General features: G+C 39.7%; 1 protein-coding gene across 1 annotated transcript; it reads right to left on the bottom strand.

Moving 5' to 3' along the window:
• Nucleotides 1–5,231: 5,231 nt before the first annotated feature.
• On the bottom strand, nucleotides 5,232–19,460 carry LOC103107698 (glutathione S-transferase A2-like). Its single transcript, XM_007516508.3, has 7 exons — nucleotides 19,325–19,460; nucleotides 15,058–15,174; nucleotides 12,033–12,084; nucleotides 10,449–10,581; nucleotides 8,317–8,458; nucleotides 6,664–6,795; nucleotides 5,232–5,473 (listed from the first exon to the last, which is right to left on the bottom strand). Exons 2-7 carry the CDS (start codon nucleotides 15,142–15,144, stop codon nucleotides 5,348–5,350), a joined length of 672 nt encoding a protein of 223 aa, XP_007516570.1. The 5' UTR covers nucleotides 15,145–15,174; nucleotides 19,325–19,460; the 3' UTR covers nucleotides 5,232–5,347.
• Between the last annotated feature and the right edge of the window lie 737 nt (nucleotides 19,461–20,197).

Raw genomic sequence — 20,197 nt, 5'->3', positions numbered from 1 at the left:
TTCCCATTCTCTATCCCTCTGGGAGCATGGACCCAGGGTCATTGTGGGTTGCAGAAGGTAGAAGGTCTGGCTCCTGTAATTGCTTCCCCGCTGAACATGGGCATTGAATGGTCAGTCCATACCCCCAGTCTGCCTCTCTCTTTCCCTAGTAGGGTGTGTCTCTGGGGAAGCGGAGCTCCAGGACACATTGGTGGGGTCTTCAATCCAGGGAAGCCTGGCCGGCATCCTGATGGCATCTGGAACCTGGTGATTGAAAAGAGAGTTAACATACGAAGCCAAACAAATTGTTGAGCAATCATGGACCCAAAGCTTGGAATAGTGGAGAGGAAGTGTTAGGGAGGTACTCACTGCAAACTCTAGTGTACTTCTGCTTTCAGGTATATATTTTGCAGTAGTTTATGGATACGTGTGAACATATGCTCTCTCTCACAGAAACTGGTGTATATCTAGGTTTTGGGACTTTGTTAGAAAGTGAACCACCTGAGATGAAATTAGAGTGTACTATGAAAGGAAAGGTCTCACCCGAGTAATGAAGCTGAAGGGTTGTCATTCCACACATGAAGTCTCTGGACACAGTCTGAAGTGAAGCATGTTGAGGTGGCAATCGTTGTGTTGGTTAGGTTGTGATCGGTGGATGCAATATTATTTGATATGGATTGGGAGAGGCATACGGGAAAGGGGGCTCTATCCAAGTGTTCCAGGAGTGGGGGAAGTAGGGGCTCTATAGTGGAGATGTGAGGTTCCTGCTGTCTTAGGGTTCAAAAAGACAATCGATAGTTAATGTTATCATCACTTTATTTGGTAATTGGGTTAACTTTGAAAAGTCCTTTTGGGCCAGTGGGGGGTGGGAGTGGGTGGGAGGGGTGGCTCACAGTCTTTTGGTGGTGGGAATGGTGTTTATGTACACTCCTAGCAAAATGTAGACATATAAATCACTAGTTAATTAATTTGAGAGGGGGAAAATCAATTGTATGTCTCAAAGTTTTTCAAAACACAAACTGAATATTTTTAATATATAGGCTGTGTATTTGATATGCGGACGCTCTCAAAAGCCTAGACCAAGTAGATCAGAAGCATCCAATAGCACAGCTATATACAAGATACTGGGTACTGTACAGCAAACCATAACAAAAGGACTTTTCAAAGTTAATCTATTGTCTTTTTGTACCCTAAGACAGCAGGAACCTCACATCTCCACTATAGAGCCTATATTTCCCCCAGCCCTGGAACCTTCGGATAGGGCCCACTTTCCTGCATGCCTCTCCCAATCCATATCAAACAATATTGCATCTGCCGATCACAACCTAATCAACGCAACGATTGCTACTTCAACATGCAGTCACAGTCTCACAGGATCAGACTGTGTCCAGAGACTTCACGTGTGGAATAACAACCCTTCAGCTTCATTACTCGGGTGAGACCTTTCCTTTCATAGTATACTCTAATTTCATCTCAGGTGGTTCACTTTCTAACAAAGTCCCAAAACCTAGATATAGACCAGGTTCTGTGAGAGAGAGCATATGTTCACACGTATCCATAAACTAATGCAAAAATATATATCTGAAAGCAGAAGTACACTGGAGTTTGCAGTGAGTACCCCCCCCCCAACACTTCCTCTCCACTATTCCAAGCTTTGGGTCCATGATTGCTCAACAATTTGTTTGGCTTCGTATGTTAACTCTCTTTTCAGTCACCAGGTTCCAGATGCCATCAGGATGCCGGCCAGGCTTCCCTGGATTGAAGACCCCACCAATGTGTCCTGGAGCTCAGCTTCCCCAGAGACACACCCTACTAGGGAAAGAGAGAGGCAGACTGGGAGTATGGACTGACCATTCAACACCCATGTTCAGTGGGGAAGCAATTACAGAAGCCAGACCTTCCACCTTCTGCAACCCACAATGACCCTGGGTCCATGCTCCCAGAGGGATAGAGAAGGGGAAAGCTATCAGGGGAGGGGGTGTGATATGGAGATTGGGTGGTGGGAATTGTGTGGAGTTGTACCCCTCCTACCCTATGGTTTTGTTAATTTATCCTTTTTAAATAAAAAATAAATTAAAAAAAAAAAAAGCCTCTGGGTTTGGAGCCAGGGGAGGGTTCAGGTCCTGGTACATGATGGCAAAGGAGGACCTAGTGGAGGTTGAATTGTTATGTGGAAAACTGAGAAACGTTACACATGTACAAACTATTATATTTTACTGTTGACTTTATTGGGGCAATAAAGAAATTTTTTAAAAGAATCTATTTTTTCTTCTGACATTCTGATAAAAAAACTTGAAAGTATTTTCTAAGTTGTCTTGTGGTGACAACATATAAAGATTTATAAAAATCTACATTTACTGAGCTAAAAGCTGTCTCTCACTTGGCTCAGCAACTCAACACCAGTTCCTCATGAGTTTCTAAACTCATGTTATCATGGCATAAATCACCTCTGAAAGGGTATACAGTCCACTTAGAGAATAGCCATGCCCACGCAAGAAGCCACAGGATCATGACCTTATCACTAAACAAATGGTAGATATATTTCCAAAAAGTTGATAATTAAAACATTAAATAAAAATTTGCAATCTCTCCCCACCTGCAGGGGGAAAGCTTTGCACGTGGTGAAGCAGGGCTGCAGGTGTCTCTCTGTCTCCCTCTCTATCTCCCCTACCCTCTCAATTTCTGACTGTCTCTATCCAATAAATAAAGATAATAAATTTAAAAAAAAAAAAAAAGAAAAAAATTTGCAATCTCACAGCCACTCAGGATAGCATGACCTTTTCAAGAAATTTATAGTTAAGTTTTTTAGGAATCCAATACAAAGACTAAAAGAAATGAAATTACTGTGAACTTAACAAAAAGGTGATATCAGAAAAAAGTAAGTATTCTCTAAAAGTTTTCAAAGTGGGTTGCTGACAAGATAAAGGATATCAAATAAAATGTGAATTTCAGACCTATCACAAATAATTTTTTAATATTTATTGTGTCCTAAATATTGAATGAACATAAACTGAAAAATATTTACTACTTGTTGAAAGTTACATTTGAGTGGGTGTACTGAATTTTGCTTGCTAATTATAGACATGATACTGGTAGACATTTTCTTGTCTGCTACACTCAAATCAGTGTTACTAGTTTTGGCGTGTTTCACATGATATATGTACTTTAAGCTATAATTGTATTTCCCTCATAATTTCTCTTCTTATTTTGCTTTTTATGTTTAGCACCAGTTTCCCTATTTAAATATTATTTCATGAGAACAAGTCCTTCATCTTATTTTCAGTCAAATCTCTATAGTCAGGCCGGCAAAATAGCTGACCTAGATAGTGGACCTGCTTTGCCATGTATGCAATCTACATGCAGGCCTGGGCCTCCCCCTTTTGGTGCAATCTACATGCAGGCCTGGCCCTCACCCTTTTGGTGCCATGGTGTCTTTCTCTTTTTCTATCCCCTGCCCCCCCCCTTTCTCACTTGAAAAAGTTTTCCCAGAGTGGTAAAGCCCTGGAGACAATAATAATAATAATAATAGATAGATAGATAGATAAATCCCTATAGCCAAGTCTAACACTTGACTCAATAATTTAATTTTTGAAAAGTATTAAACTAAAATATTCTAGCAAATATCCATGGCTCCATACTAGCCAATATTCTTTTGTGTATATGAGTAAATCCTGCTGTGGGTACTATGGTGACCTCCTAAAGAGATAGGTAGTTGTTCAAGTTCCTAAATCTGTGAATGAGCCTCATTAGATATAGGATCTTTTCAGTTGCAATGATCTGTGAATGCTGAATTTTCCAGAAAGGCCCTATGACAAATGTCCTTGTAAAAGAAGAGAAAAAATAGATAAAGGATAAATGACTCAAAGATGCAGGCAGGATTGAAGAGATGTGGATGTAAGCCAAGGCAAACAAGAAATGCAAAACACTGCCAGAAGTTTGAACAGAGAAAATATATTCACTTAGATCTTCAGGAGAATGTATAGTACAATGGACACTTGACTTTGGACTTCTGGTCTCCCAAGGTGTGAAAGAACTCATTGTATTGTTTAAGACACACAGCTTTGTCAATTTGATATGGCAACTCTGAAAAACAAATATATTTTCTACCTACTGCCCCACCCCACTACCATAGGATCATTTGAAATAAATTCTAGATATATCAATTTAGTTATTAAAAATTTATTTGGCATTCACAGTACCCAGGTTCTAGCAACCTGTGGAAAGTTCTTGTGGGCTTAGACTAATCACCAGGAAAACTAGTTTGTACTTTCAAGACCTCTGGCGCAAAGGTGAAGCTTGAGGTTGACTATAATTTCCAATGATATAATCAATCATGCCTGTAAAAACACACACCACAAAAAGAGAGAGGGAGTCGGGCAGTAGCGCAGCAGGTTAAGTGCACCTGGCACGAAGCGCAAGTACCGGGTTAAGGATCCCGGTTCGAGCCCCCCCCCCCCGCCACCTGCAGGGGAGTCACTTCACAAGTAGTGAAGCAGGTCTGCAGGTGTCTTTCTATCCCCTCTCTGTCTTCCCCCTCTTTCTATTTCTCTCTGTCAACAACGACGACAACAATAATAACTACAATAATCAAACAACAAGAGCAATGAAAGGGAATAAATAAACATTTATGGGCAACAAAAGGGAATAAATAAATATTTTTAAAAAGAGAGAAAGAGCTTCAGGGAGATTCCAGGTGAGTGCACATGTGAATATATGGGAGAGAATGTGGTACATGGGGTAAGGATATAAGCCCATGCACCTTGACCCATTTCTATTTCTGAGTTCCTTTTAGTAAATTGGTGATCTAATGAGTAAATAAGTTCTGGGAGTTCTGTGCACAAATCTAGCAAATTAATCAAATCTGAGAGGACTTTTGGATCCTCGTCTATATTCTGAATGTTGATTCTGATGCAATCACCCGGCAGATCCTATCAAAACTGAGCTGAACTGAGCTGATCTCTTGAACATCCTGCTAGTGTGTGAGAATGACTTGATAATGTGAAGAAGCCTCTGAACACTTTCATAGGAATTAGGTCCACAAGCACTAAACACTGTATACTTGACTATTTGATAAACTATTTGACACATATATGAGAATTCCGAAAAACTTAAGTATCAGTTAATCTATAATTCCCTTTTTGTTTAATATTTATTCTAAGAAGATAAACCAGAGATTGAAATATTTGATTTTATTGAAAAAGAATAAACTGCTAATTTATATGATCAAAGGATTTTTACTATTTATTTGCCACTAAAGTTTTTCGAATAGTTTATTGATTTCACAATAGTCAAAATCAACATTTAGGTGAGGAACTTCATTGTTGGAAAGTTTTAGAAGATTACTTCTGATTGTACTAGGAGAACACATTTACTTGATACCAAAAATCTTCTTCGCTTGTTCTAAAGCTTTCTCATCTATTGGAGGCTTTCTCTGACTACCAGGCTGCAGAAACTTCTTCACCTTAGGAAGGTTGCTGATTCTGGTTCTAAAGGCCTGAAAGACACAAGAACATAGTGCATAGCAAAGTTCAGGACACCCCCTCCTTTCTTCATTAGCACAACTTAGGAACTCTGAGACTCTGCTATATAAAAACCAAATAAGCCCCTTTAATGAGCACCAGCATGAGGTTGGGTAAAGGACAGAGAAAAATTAGGTAAAAGGAAGCAAATATAGCAAAAAGACATTTTTCCAAAGACAAATTCATTTGTATTTTATTCAGCTTACATCTTCCATATTTTTATTCCCACGTGGTTTTTATGGACAATATAAGGAAGAGTAGTGTACCTATCAGGAATTAATACAGATAAAGTCCTTAAACATCAAAAACTAATACATAGGAAATGTAGGCTGAGGCCAGAGACAGAAAAAAATGAGGCAAACCCTGAAGAGTCAGTCGGGACCAATTTTTCTGAGAGAAACATGAGGAGAGAGGAGAGTGTGCAAAGACAACACAGCATATGAAAGGAGGAGCAGGAGCTCAGGGAAAAAGTTCTGTACAAACACATTCAGGTGTAGAAAGAAATACAGTTGGTATAAAGGGCATCCCAGAGAAATGAGGACAGAAACCACTATGGAGTATGGACTAAGAGTCAAAAGGAAGCCTGGACATCATTATTATAAAGAAATAAATCATTTTCCTTGAAGTCCCACCAACCTTAACTTTCCTCAGTAAAACAAGATTCCATTCATGCCTCAGCCAGGGACTGAAAGTAAACTTTGGAGTAAGTGAAGCTTGGTCAATAATGAGGAATCAGGGATCAGTAGTGCAGCAGGTTTAGCGCACACAGTGGAAAGCATGAGGACAGGCATAAGGATCCCGGTTCGAGCCCCTGGCTCCCCACCTACACTGGAGTCACTTCACAGGTAGTGAAGCAGGTCTGCAGGTGTCTATCTTTCTCTCCCCCTCTCTATCTTCCCCTCCTCTCCATTTCTCTCTGTCCTAGCTGATATCAATGACAAGAATAATAACCACAACAACGAGAAAACAAGGACAACAAAAGGGGGGGGGGGGAAGCCTCCAGGAGCAGTGGATTCATGGTGCAGGCACCAAGCCCCAGCAATAATCCTGGAGGCAAATAATAATAATTATTATTATAAGGAATCACAGCCCCACCAGTCTGAGCCCAAGTATTAGAATCCAAGATGAGAATGGTGTCTTCCCCTCAAAAAATATGAGAGATCACCTTGAGCAGAGGAAAGCTGGCCAGAAGACTCGAGTCAATCTCATCCACATAGTAGAGAACTTCAACCAGAAGTATATCAGCCTTGCTCAGTCTGTTGCCAACCAGGTAGTCTTGCCCATGGCTCTTTAATACCTGAGGTATGAGGAAGCAGGTCAGGATCACAGGAAAGAATGGTTGGGGTGCCCTGGTTTGTCTTTGGGTCTCTTCATCCTGACCTTCCTTCCACTACTGTCTCATTAGTAGGTGAAGAGCCTTGCCATTTCATCCTTCTGATTCCATGAAACAGAGACTCTGCTCTTCTTTCCTCACTCCTTAATTGAAGCTCAGGCTCCATGACTCACTCTCTTCCAACATCATTACTGAGCCCTTACCTGAGTTCCTTGTACCATGTGTTTGTGTTCCACACACGTTAGTCTCAGCACCCTCAGACTGCTGAAAATTACCTGCCTCTCAACTGTCTCTTCTCTCCCTTTGGTAACAGCTCCATATTCATATAGTCTTCAGTCTTGATCAGACTATCTCATAGTCTGCATTTTTTACTGTCTGCTCTCCTTTTACTTGTCTATCTCTGAGGAACCTAATAAACCTGGACATTGGGGCTGGGTGGTGGCATACCTTGTTAGGTGCACACATTAGAGTGCACAGGGACCCAGGTTCAAACCCCTGGAGAAGTCTTGAACCCTGGTCCTTGTACACTGTATCGTGCTCACTCTATATCTCATCCATCCCTGAAACACTCAACATAACCTGCTGATGGAAAGCCAGTCTCATATGTTCTTGACCAGCCAGAATATTTCACACGATAGCTTTGTGTTCCTCTAAAACTCAAAACCCTATAGTGTGTCCTTTAGGACTGACTCCAACCTCTACACTATTTTATGACCTAGTATGGCTCTCGGTGCCTTTAATAGTGCAAGTTCTAAATGTTATCATAAAACACTTCCCCCAAGAAAGTATTCTAGACTCAATTGTAAATGAAACTGAAAATATATAACTCAGATAAAACTCTGTAATTCTTCCCCAGATATGAATTTAATAAAAGATCTTGAGTCTCAGGTACTGAATTAATGAATTACCAGGAAGAGGCAAAGGAAGTGAAGGGCAATGCCTCAGTTGGGCCTAAATAAGTTTCTTTCTCCCCCCACCCCAAATCACAGTGATGTCTGCACACCACTCCCACCAGCAGCTGAAATCTCCCTCCACAAAGTACAATACATCCTCCACGTCTTTCTTCCCCCTCTAAAGTCCTTGACTCTGCTATAATAGACCACAACTAGTCTGTTTCACTTTGTATTTTTTTCTTTGTTTTTCAAGTTCCACCTATAAGTGAGATCATTCTTTATCTGTCCACCTCTGACTAATATCACCTAACATGATTCCTCCAAATCCTATCCAAGATGTGGCAAAGGAGAAGATTTCATCTACGGCCATACCACCCCGAACACGCCCAATCTCGTCTGATCTTGGAAGCTAAGGAGATTTCATCATTCCTCACAGGTGAGTAGTATTTTATTGTATATAAATACCACATTTTTCTTAATCACTCACCTGACATTGTACATTTGGGTTATTTCCAGATTTGGGTTATTACAAATGCATGAGTTTTCTTTTCCCTCTAATCTCGGTCCCCAAAATGCTGAATAACCTACTGACCTTTTCAAAGGCAGGGCAATAACGATTTGATGTCTTCTCCTTGATCAGAGCAATTTTGGATACTTTTTGATCAGGTGGACACAGTGGCAAAGTGATAATCATTTCACCCAGATCTGATATTCCTTCTGAATACATATCAATCCTGAAATACAAAAAATTGCCAACTTTGTCAAGTGTTTCCTGCCTCAGATTTCATTATTTAAAAAACAGGAGAATGTGTAATGTGTCAAAGAGTGTCAACCAATGGAAGCAAACCACATTTTGGGTGCTAATATTTGGTAGTGATTCTTAGTTCATTTTAACATTTCAGAGTCACTGCCTTGAGAGAAATTGGTGAATTGCTAAAAATCAACACTAAGACTATGCCTGGGATTTGCCATGTCCATCATGGTTTGTTTCATGCACACACTTAGTGTGAAGCCAGTGACTAAAGATATGCCACTAAGTAGCCTCCAGAGAGCGACCCTAAACAGTCATCTCAGATCTCTCCTATTTCTCTTTATCTTGTTGCACCACCTAATCCATTATATCATTTGTATCTGTTGTTGTTATTGTTATCACTAGCGCTTAACCACTCCAAGCAGTTTTCAGATAGAAAGAGAAAAATAGAGGCAGAGGTCAGAGGACAAAATACTACAATGCCCAAGCTGCCACCAGTAGTGGGAGCCAGGTTCAAACCTGGGTTATGCACATGGCAAAGCAGGTGAATGATCCAGGTGAGCTCTCTTGCTGACCCACTATCATCATACTTAGCACTTCTTCCCAATATCGTCATGGAATATGGTTCTACATAATCCTCTCTACTGTCCAGCTCTGAACTTGTTTGCATTTCTTAGGATTCCACTACAAATATCCTTTGGAATGATGCAATTCTACCTATATTTCCAGTCAGTGCATATAAATGCTGGCATGTTTTTCTTTAGTACTTTGTTGTTAATAATACACATACAAATGCCAGTAGTCACATAGTATAATTGTCACCCTTTGCAATGTATACTATTTGGTAGTTTTTATTCCATTCTGAAATAGTCGCCACCTTCTTATTTCAGAAAAAAAATCCTGTAACTTTAAAATTCGAAACATATTACTTTCCTACCCCAGCCCCAGGAAACAAATCAATTACTTAAATTATCTATGAATTTGAATGTCTAAATATTTCATATGAATAAAATGATAGTATGTGTAACATTTTGCTTCTTATTTTTTCCATTTAGAGAAATGTTTCAGAATTTACCCATATTGCAGCATATATAGGTACTTTGTTTTGCTTCATAGCTAAATATTCTATCATATAGATATACTACCATTTATACATCAGTTTATCAATTGATAAGACTTTTGTAGTATTTCAGTCTTAAGTATTATGAAAAATGCTGCTATGGACACCTGTGAACATGTCTAATATGAACTGTACTTTCATATCTCTTAGACATAGCAGTGACTTGCTAAGTCATATTACTCTATGTTAAACTTTTTGAGTAATTGCCAAAATTCTCTATGAGATTTTAATCTCAACCATATGGTTCCTTCACAGTAGGGAGAAGTCATGTACATGTGGTTGCCTTGAACAATATGACTACTTAAGTCCTACTTAAGTCAAAATTATCAAGTTAAGTCCATCCTCTTGAAGACTGACTTCTGCTAAGGAACTCACACATAAAACCAGCTAACAAGTTAAGTTTGATTGTCATTCTTAAATTTCTGGAATTTGAGAATTAGCTTATTTGGATCTATCTCTTTCAGTCCTTCTCTAGATACTCAGCTCATCTGTCCTTTGACTCCAGTTATGACTAAAATCCAGCTGAGGACTTGGTGACCTGAGGACTTGGTATCATAATGCCCCCATCTTCCTACTACACAATTCACCAGCATTTAGGAAACTCTGTCACTGTGCTCTTTCTGTGATGAAATCTTTTTTTTCTAACCCCACTTGCTTGATTCCATTCCAGTTGTTAATTGCTCTTCCTGAAAACTCTATAGTGCACTGGACTTCAGTCTGTGTATCCAAGATCTATACTGTTATTGTTCATGATGCCACTACTATATTCCCCCCCTACTCAAGGAAGGACTTAAATTGTTCCTTTTAGTTATTAGTGACATGACAGGAATTAAAAAGAACAAAAATACCGTACAAGGCTCTCTCCTTTAAGTCCTTCCCATAGAGGTCATATTTGCTGGCAATGTAGTTGAGAATGGCTCTGCTCTGTGCCAGCTTCATCCCATCAATTTCAACCATTGGCACTTGCTGGAACAGCAAACTCCCATCTTTTGAAGAAGAAAAGGAAAACTTGAGTAAAAGTGTATGGATTACATGATTATACTTTTTCAGGACAAAAAATATTGAAGCAATTGAAGATATTAAACAAAAATGGCCACAGGCTGGTTACATAGTGCACTGGCTATGCACAAAGGCCTTTATGCCTGAGGCACCATTGGTTCAGGTTCAAACCTCAGTCCCACCAGAAGCCAGAGGCTGGCTGCTCTGGTGAAAAAGAGAAAACAAAACAAACAAACAAAAAAAAACCCTTTAATTGAAATTTCCTGGTAACACAAACAGAATGCATTTGTTTTTAGCTCTCTATAGACCTTCTTTCTCTTGTCAATCTGCTAATTACTTTACAATAGAATTTCTTTTTTTTTTTTTAATCTTCATACATAGGCTGGATGATGGCTCACTCAGTTAAGCATGTAAGTTATCATGTGCAAAGGCCTGGGTTCAAGCTTCAGGTTCTGCCTGCAGTGGAAGAACTTCATGAGTAGTGAGGCAGCACTGCATCTCTCTCTCTCTTTCTATCTCTTCTCCCCTTCTCAATTTCTCTCTGTCCTGTCAAATGCATAAATGAACTTTTTAAAAAAATCATCAGATCTATTTAAATGTTGTAATAATTTGTTTTCACAAATATTGTAGGGAGAGTTGGAGACATTGCAACACTAGCCACAAACTAGATATCATTTTAAATGGGAAATGCCCAAAGCAAGTTTCATGGAGTCATGGCATTTAAGACAAACTTTGAGACAGAGATTTGTTTTCCAAGGCTTTGTTGGAGATTTGTGTCTGCTTAATTCCACTATTCCAGGAAATCAATCTTTCTCTGTGTGTGTCTCTCTCTCCAGGTACAAAGTAAAAAAAATAGGGAAGATACAAATAGAGAGAGATACCACAATACTGTTTCACCACTCATGAAACTTGTTTGTGTGGTGTTCCCATGTGGTAGCCAAGGACTCAAGCCCAGATCTTGGCACATGGTAAGGTGTGTGCTGTACTGGATGAGCTCTCTCCCCACCCTAATGTAGGGGGCTGTTCTTTAATTTCTAGGCTTTGCCATGTCCCATATTAGGAAATAACTCAAGCAAGTGCCAAGCATATTTATACTTTTAGTCTTCTAATCCATGTTTGGTTGTCTTTGGTTGGAGGGTGGTTCCAATCCTCAATTGATGCAGTTTACTCATGCTACAGAAAAGTAAGAGAAAGCAAAGAAACAGCATTGCCAAGACACTAGGATGGCCCTGCAGCAAATATTCAGAGAGCTCTAGCCCATCCTAGTGCTAAATGAATTACAAGATCTGTTCAAGGGACCTCTGCTTTTACATCAAATCACACTTCCTCTCCCCTACCCCAACTCCCTATACATGTATGACTGTTGGCAGATCATCAACTTATGACTTAGATTAGATCCTCTCTTCCCAAGAATTTAGAAATTAGATAATTGGCTTACCATTTCTTAACTTTTCTAGGTCTTCCGGAGTTTCTATAAATTTCTCTTCAAACTGAAATGCAGAAAAAGTAAAGGAGTTGTTATTTCACTCCACAACACTTATAGAATGTCTAAACTTAAATGGCCCCTCTGTGGCCCCCGATACAGAGAAGAGAAGATGTCTGAATTCAGCAGGTTACACAGAGGAATATTATCATGACTATTCAGAAATGTAGATTAGAGTCACAAGGAAAGAACATGTTTTACAGAAGTAGTTACTTTTTCTTGAAGATTTACATTACCTGAACCCTCATTCTACTTCTATTAGGTCATGATTGGAAAAAAAGGATAGGAAAGTTCTTTCAGTTATGGAATTTTAATATGTCAGGAAGATCTGTCTCTTCCTGTCAAATTAAGGCAGGCCATAGTGTGTTTTGCAGCATAGAGGGTGCCATGAGGTCAGTGACTGTCCAAGAGGTGGCCTATAGGGATATCTGCTTTCATTGACATCATTCTATTCCATTCTTACTTTATAAGAAAAAGTATACATAGGCATGTGTTAACACCATCGATACCTTCTGTATACACAGAGGAGACCCAGAAAATCTGAGAAATTCCCCCCCAAATAATCCTAGACACTATCCTTAAATCGTTTCTTAATAATATTTCTCTTTCTCTTACCTCTCTTTGTTACAGTTAGACAAAGAGAAACAACTCCACCACTTGTAAAGCTTCCCCCATGCAGAGGTGGGGTCAAAGAGCTTAAACCCTGGGTCTTTTCACAGGCTAACAGTCTACAAGGTGCACCACTTCCTGCTCCCACCCCATATCTATTTTTCTTCATGGAAGTTTATTGTGAACAAACATGATCTTATGTGGTTTGACTACTCAGCTAGTGAGGGGTGTGTACTATAATTAATAAAGTGCTCATTTTCAGACAAACAGAAAGGACAGTGTCCATTGCAGCAAGGTGGCTAAGGTGTTTAGGGGATTAGCTACTGTGATGTAACTCATGTGCTTGTGAAGCAGAGAAAAAAGGGCTTGTGAGCATCAGCCTTCAGTCACAGAGACTCAGAAATTCCTACCTTTGGTTAAATTCTTGCCCATCATGCTCTTCATCAGGTCATAGTGGAGAAAAGGAAGCCAAGGATGTCCTCAGAATTGCTGCTACTTTATACTCCTGTACTGAACTTACCTGCCAGTGGCTAGGAGCACATCCCTGAACTGCAGAGTTGACAACAGACCACAGTGGGGGGAAAAATAATTTAAAAGGCTATTGTTTTAAAAAGTAGAAACAACCTGGGATGGCACCACAATATTTAGATTGTGGTGTTATGTGTGTACTTGTTTCTTTATGAATTTGACGAAGGACCAGGTTTGAGCTCCTTGTATCCACAAAGCAATCAAAAATTGAATCTCGAGGCTTAGGGAAATACTAAGTGGTGAGGCTGAAGGGAGAATACCAAAAGATATCTTCACAGAATCCCACCTCATCTCAGCCTCCCCTGAAGGCTGGTGAAATAACTAACCTGGGTACCAAGTAGCAGCACCACATATGCTGCTTAGGTTGAAACCCAGATCCCACCATAGTGAAGAAAGCTTTGGTGCTGTGGCCTATGTCTGTCTGTCTGTCTGTCTGTCTGTCGGTCTGTCTGTCTGTCTATCTATCTATCTATCTATCTACAAATAACAAAATAAAATAAAAATCTCCTTCTTTCCCAGGAGGGATTGTCCATGACTCTCCTCAGGAAAGGATCTGTGTCCCTCCTATCTGCACTGAGAAGTGTTTTTCATAGTGGCATCTCTAAAAGACAGCAGTCAGCAGAGCCCCACAGATTCCTATTAGTTTTCCACTGGGAACATGGCATTTTAACACTTTAAAATATGCAAGTGTTTTGCTAGAAGCCCCAACTTCCTTCCTAATTGCCTGTTCTCATTTACTTCATCTCTTGAATGTCTGTTGACATGATTTCCAGCATAGACCATTTGCCTTCTTTATCCATGTGTCTCCAACTTTTAGCATAAGACCTGGCACTTCAAGGTGCTCAGTGCTAAGTAGATGTTTTATATCTTTCACAGGCAGTATTGTTTCTTCCCATATGCCTGGTCCTTAGCTCTGCTTACATCTGTAGTCTAATATTATAATTTTTAGTCTTTTCATAGAAATTTTGGTATGCACAAAAGTAAAAAAAAATTACATTATTCCAGGGCTGCAGAAATACAGAAGTTACACAAACCCCAGATTAGATTGATGGGGTTTACAATTAACGGTATTTATATACTTTTCCCCTACTTGGGAGCTACTTTCTGCCCTGATCCAGCTTTCTAGTCCTATTTCTAACTCTGATGCCATCTCCCCAGACAATACCTTTGGTCCACCTGCATGGCAGCTGTCATGCTATTTTGTTTTTTATGTTCAGATATTTTTATTTAAGAAAAAAAACATAGGGTTTGGGTAGTGAAGCACCTGGTTGAGTGCATATGTTGTAATGAACAAGGATCCCATTTGAGAGCCCCATCCCCATTTATAAGGGGAAATCTTTGTGAGTGGTGAAGCAGTGCTACAAGTGTCTCTTTCTCTCTTCTTATCTCTTCCTTCCCTCTCAATTTCTGACTGTCTATATCAAATAAATAAATGAAGGTAATAAAAAAATTTCTAAAAGAAAAGAAAAACCATATATAGGTCATTTAGCATACTAGTCTTCTAGCTTACATGAGAAAGTGATTTGATATAGTCACCTTGAGATATGTTTTAAGAGTGTCTCACTCGACAGGGTGGGAGTATGGATAGATCTGTCAACACCCATGTTCAGCAGGGAAGCAATCACAGAAGTCAGACCTTCCACCTTCTGCACCCCAGAATGACCCTGGGACCATGCTCCCAGAGGGATAAAGAATAGAAAAGCTATCAGGGGAGGGGATGGGATAAAGAGTTCTGGTGGTGGGAATTGTGTGGAGTTGTACCCTTCTTATCTTATGGTTTCTGTCAGTGTTTCCTTTTTATAAATAAAAATTTTTAAAAACAAGTATCTCACTCAAAGCATACCTCTACTCCAGCTGCAGCCAGGAGCCACCTGATGGATTCCATTCTGCCTCGTCCATTGAAGTAGTGAAGTTTGGGCTTCCCCGACATAATGATGGATAGCTGATGGCTTATCTAGAACTGAATCAATGAGACCACAGTAGCAAACTTTATGCCATACATTCAAAAGAAGGGTGAAGTATCTGCATGCTTCATAGTGGGCTTGAAGGAACTTCATAAAGGCTTTCTTTAGTCCATACTGTCACCCATTAGTATCTATACTATGACACTGGTGCTGGGTAATTCCTTACTAAAGGAAGTAGTCCTTTGCATTGCAGAATACTTACTTAGCAGAATCCCTAGGTTCTGACCAGCAGACACTAGTTTCATAGTGCTCCTCCATCATAATAACCAAACACAAAATCAAGGACCAAACTATCGCTGACTAAGAATGAAGGGTTCTGGGAAGATTCTCACATTTATCTAGAAACCCGTTCAGTGCTCTGGGAGGTGGCACAGTGGATAAAGCATTGGATTCTCAACCATGAGGTCCTGAGTTCAATCCCCGGCAGCTCATGTACCAGAGTGATGTCTGGTTCTTTCTCTCTCTGTGCCTTTCTTTCTCATGAATAAATAAATTATTTTTTAAAAAGCGAATTCTGTTCATAGTTTTTTTTTTTCCTACAGTGTTTGTGAGTTCTGTTTTCCCCTCTACAGCTTCAACACCAGTATGACTTTTCACAGTGTTTCACAGATTCTGATCCTTTCCAGTATTGGACTTTCATTTTATTCCTTATATGTTGGTAGTTAATCCAAGTCTATTCACCCTCATTATTTTGCCTACTTGGAGACTTCATGTGCCTTCTAAAAGCGAATTCTGTGCTCTAATGATGTATCTTGCTGTTTCCTCCAGATTTTTTTATCAAGAAAGCTAGAAGTCAGGGCCGAGCGATAGAGTACCTGGTTAAGTGTGCATAGTATTATGCACAAGGACCCAGCCTCAAACCCCCCACTCCCCATCTACAAGGGGGATGCTTCACAAGTGGTGGAACAGGTCTGCAACTGTCTATCTTTCTCTCTGTCCTACTGAATAAAATAGAAAGAAAGGAAGGAAGGAAGATGGAAAGAAAGAAAAAAATGACCCCCAGAAGCAGTGGATTTGTAGTGCTGGAACCAAGCCCCAGCAATAACCCTGGAGGAAAGAAAGAAAGAAAGGGAGAAAGGAAGGAAGAAAGAAAGAGAGGAAAGAAGCTAGAAAGCACCTTTTTGTTGGGTAATGAGTGTGATTTGCCAATTAGCTGTTTAGTAACAAAGTCTGGCTCACATCCTAGTTTTCCTGATATTCACACTAGTTCCTAGTTTCTTCCTTACACTATATTGTTATTGATCTTCCACAGTGTGTAGAGATTATAGTTTATTTATTTCCTTTTACCATTAGGCTGTGGGCAATTAGAATGCAGAAAAGTTGCCCCAGTATTTTTGCACAGTATGTTGTTCCTATACCACTTGTTCAAAATTTAGATTGAAATCAGGGCTCTAGAGAACAAAATATCCTGGCATGGTCCCATAGAAACAAGTGACCAGAACTGATAAATTAGATTAGACAAAGATTAATTTCTGGTGGCTGGGTGGTGGCACACCTGGTTGAGCACATGTATTATAATGTGCAAGGACCAAGATTTGAGCCCCCGGACCCCCATCTGCAGGGAAAAGCTATGTGAGTGGTGAGGCAGGGCTGCAGGTGTCTCTCTCCCTCTCTATCACCCCTTCCCTCTTGATTTCTGGCTGTTTCTATCCAATAAATAAAGATTTTTTTTAATTAAAGATTAATTTCTGTGTTATGCTTCGTGGAACTGCCTTATAAGGAGTAGTTAATATAGGGTGGGGGAAATAGCATAATGGTTATGCAAAGAGATTTCATGCATGAGACTTCAATGTCTCAGGTTCAATCCCCCACAGTACCAGAAACAAAAGGAATAGTTAATATGCTAAAACTGAATTTGGAAAACAAAGGGAATTGTTAGGAGACACATCCCACCACCTTCTTTTATCTCTTCAAAACAATGAGAGTTCTCAAAGCCTATGACTAGCTTTGTTTTAGGAGGAAAATCATGGAAAGCCCATCATGATACAGGAGACCAGACTCCAGGAGGCAAGGTCCAGTGGCCTCATGCTCTCATCCTGCTTGGCCAGGAATCCAATCCCTGCTTTCCCAGTCCTTAGCTACATACCTACTTAAAAGGATTGAGAAGGTGGATTTGAGCATTTCTTTGGCCTCTTTTCTCAGGCTTAGATGACCATAAATGAGCCTTTCTCTTTTTATGAAACCTAGTGTAATGGTATCTGATCAGGTGTAACATGTGCACGTGTTACAATGTATAAGAACCAGGGTTTGAACCTCCAGGCCCCTTCTGCAGGGGGAAAGTTTGTGAGGGGTAAAGCAGTGCTGCAGGTGTCTCTCTTTCTCTCTCCCTCTCTATTCTCCCCTACCCTCTCAATTTCTGGCTGTCTCTATCCAATAAATAAAGATAATTAAAAAATTAAGTTATCAAAGCTGTAAAATCTGTCTACATAGTAGCACCATAATGACTAAGCAAAAAAGGGGGGGAGAGAAGACAGTAGTTTGGCAGGGTATCCCCAGGAAAATATTTGACTTGGAAGAGAACCTGAAAAGCCTCTACAAGACTGAAAACAGGATCAAGAGCTCAAGAGAAGACTACTTTTATAAGCTTATCTGAGAAATAAATTCAGATGTATTTACTTACTGTTCTAAAAGCCTTATCCATTTAGATTCACTTTATTTTTGAGTGTTTTCTTTACAAGATATCTTACTTAACTTTTGGTTCAAAAAATATTGAACAAGAAGAATAAGAAGAATGGAAGAGGAAGAAGGTAAAAGGAGAAAGAAGAAGGAGTGGGAGTGGGGAAGAGGAAGGTGTGAGATAAGAGGAAGAAAAGAAGGAGAAAGAGAAAGATGAGGAGGCTGCAAGGAAGGAGCAGAAGAAAGAAGAAGGAAATAAAAGGATGCCTCTTGGTAGTCACAAAATAACTCATAGGAACAACATACTAATGTATACGAAATCAGCTACAGTGGCAAATTCATATATTTATTTATTCATTTTTAATCAGAGCTCAACTCAGCTCTGGCTTATGGGGATGCTGGAGATTGAATCTATGACTTTTTTGCATAATGATTATGCTATCTTACCATTATTATTTTATTTATCTATTATTGAATAGAGAAAGAAAGAAATTTAGATGGGAGGGAGAAAGAGACAGAGAGACACCTGCAGCTCCACTTCACTACTCCAGAAGCTTTCCCCATTCAGGTGGAGACCAGGGATTTGAACCGGCGTCCTTGAACACTGTAGTGTGTTCACTGCTTAACTAGGTGCATCAGTGGCTGGCCTCTGATTATGTTATCGTCTCAGCACTCATAATCTGATTGATAGGTATTAATGACTGATTTTTCCAGTAAGAGTACTGATTTAAGAGGGCCAAGTGGTGGTGCATCAGTTTAAGCAAACACTTAGCATGCGCAAGGACCTGGGTTCCAGCCACTCCCCACTTACAGAGAGGAAGCTTCATAAGTGGTAAAGCGAGTTTGTTGTTCTCTATCTATCTATCTATCTATCTATCTATCTATCTATCTATCTATCTTCCCTGCCCTTTTCAAGTTCTCTTTGTCCTATGAGAGAAAGATAGAAAGAAAGGGAGGAAGGGAGGGAGGAAGGAAGGAAGGAAGGAAGGAAGGAAGGAAGGAAGGAAGGGAGGGAGGAAGGGAGGAAGGAAGGAAGAAAGGAAGGGAGAAAAAAAAAGAGGGGGAGGGTGGAAGGGGTACTGATTTAAGAAGTATGCAATCAGTCAGATATATTTTCTTTATATTGTTCAAGTATGTTCCCCTAATATTTGGCATTGACAAATTGTGTGTTGACTTCTGGGTGAATCACATTAACCAATCATTTACTATAGAGAAGCAGCTTAATCACAAATTCACACTCTCAGAATCTGGAATGGCTAGATTTTCAGATTGTTTGTAGTGAAAACTCTAATTTTCTTACATCTTCAAATTATCTGCCCTCATTTTCCTAAATACTTGCTTAGTAATTTTCTTTAAAGATACATCCTTGTGGAACTAATAAACAAAGCTTGAATTTCCTGAGCACTCAAAACAAAACAAACAAACAAAAAAACCTCATGAAGCACCCACATAAGATAACAAATTACAGAATACTTTCCTTTTGAGACAGACACGAGAAAGTTTATGAAGATGTATAAAGTTACTACTAACCAAATGGAAGTCCACTTGTCTCTGCTCAGCACCTCAGTACAAAGCTCTGGTGAGTGTACTAGTAGTTTAAATACTGTGACAACCTTCCAGCTTCAAAGAGGTGGGGCTCAGTATGAACCAATCACTCCTACTGCTCTCCAGATTTCAAGAGCTCCTTGGCAGGTCAAAAGGAAAATGGCAAATTGACAATGTTTTCTTTTAAGATGAATACAAATACACAAACTAAATATTTTTTTGTGTGTGTTGGGGGGTGCTGTTTGTGTTTTGCTTTTTGGCTGACCTGTAGATCAGTGGAAATCAGGATTCTGTAAACAATGTTCTTGCAGCACTTAGTGAAATTATCTGCAAAACTTATGACTAGTGGAACAATCTTGTGGGGAGAGGGAAGAGTTTGTCTTAGATGAGTGTTGTCAGCAAAGAGAATGTGGGGTAGAAGAAGATAGCATAATGGTTATGTAGAGACTCTCATGCCTGAGGCTCCAAAGTCCCAAATTCAGTCCCTCACACCACCACAAACCAGGGCTGAGCAGTGCTCTGGTGTAAAATAAATAATGACAGATTTATTTTTAAAAAAGAGAGAGAAAATGTGACAGTGAAAGTTTGGAAATATCAGTCTAGTATCTGTTTACAAGGACTATAAAATACATAGAGTTGCAACTGAAATTCTATGGAATCAAAGAATTTGACTCCAAGGATCAGCAGATGATTCACCCAGTACAGCACTTAGTTATAATACTCAAGGCTTGCAGGGGTGAGGAGCTTCACAAATTGTGGAGCAGTTCTTCAGTGTCTCTTCGTCTCTATTTTTCTCATCATCCCTTTCTCTCACGTTCTTACTACCTAAGGGAGGGAAAATGGCTGCCAGAAACTGAG

Source organism: Erinaceus europaeus, chromosome 4 (genome assembly GCF_950295315.1).
Source record: "Erinaceus europaeus chromosome 4, mEriEur2.1, whole genome shotgun sequence".
NCBI lineage: Eukaryota > Metazoa > Chordata > Mammalia > Eulipotyphla > Erinaceidae > Erinaceus > Erinaceus europaeus.
This window is presented reverse-complemented; position numbering and strand designations above follow the sequence as displayed.

Coding starts and splice junctions, on each gene's coding strand:
- LOC103107698 (XM_007516508.3), bottom strand. CDS start 15,144: ATGTCGGGGAAGCCCAAACTTCACTACTTCAATGGACGAGGCAGAATG. Junction 10,582..12,032: donor CCTAGAAAAGTTAAGAAATG/GTAAGCCAATTA, acceptor CTTCTTCAAAAG/ATGGGAGTTTGCTGTTCCAG. Junction 6,796..8,316: donor ATTGCCCTGCCTTTGAAAAG/GTCAGTAGGTTA, acceptor CTCATACCTCAG/GTATTAAAGAGCCATGGGCA.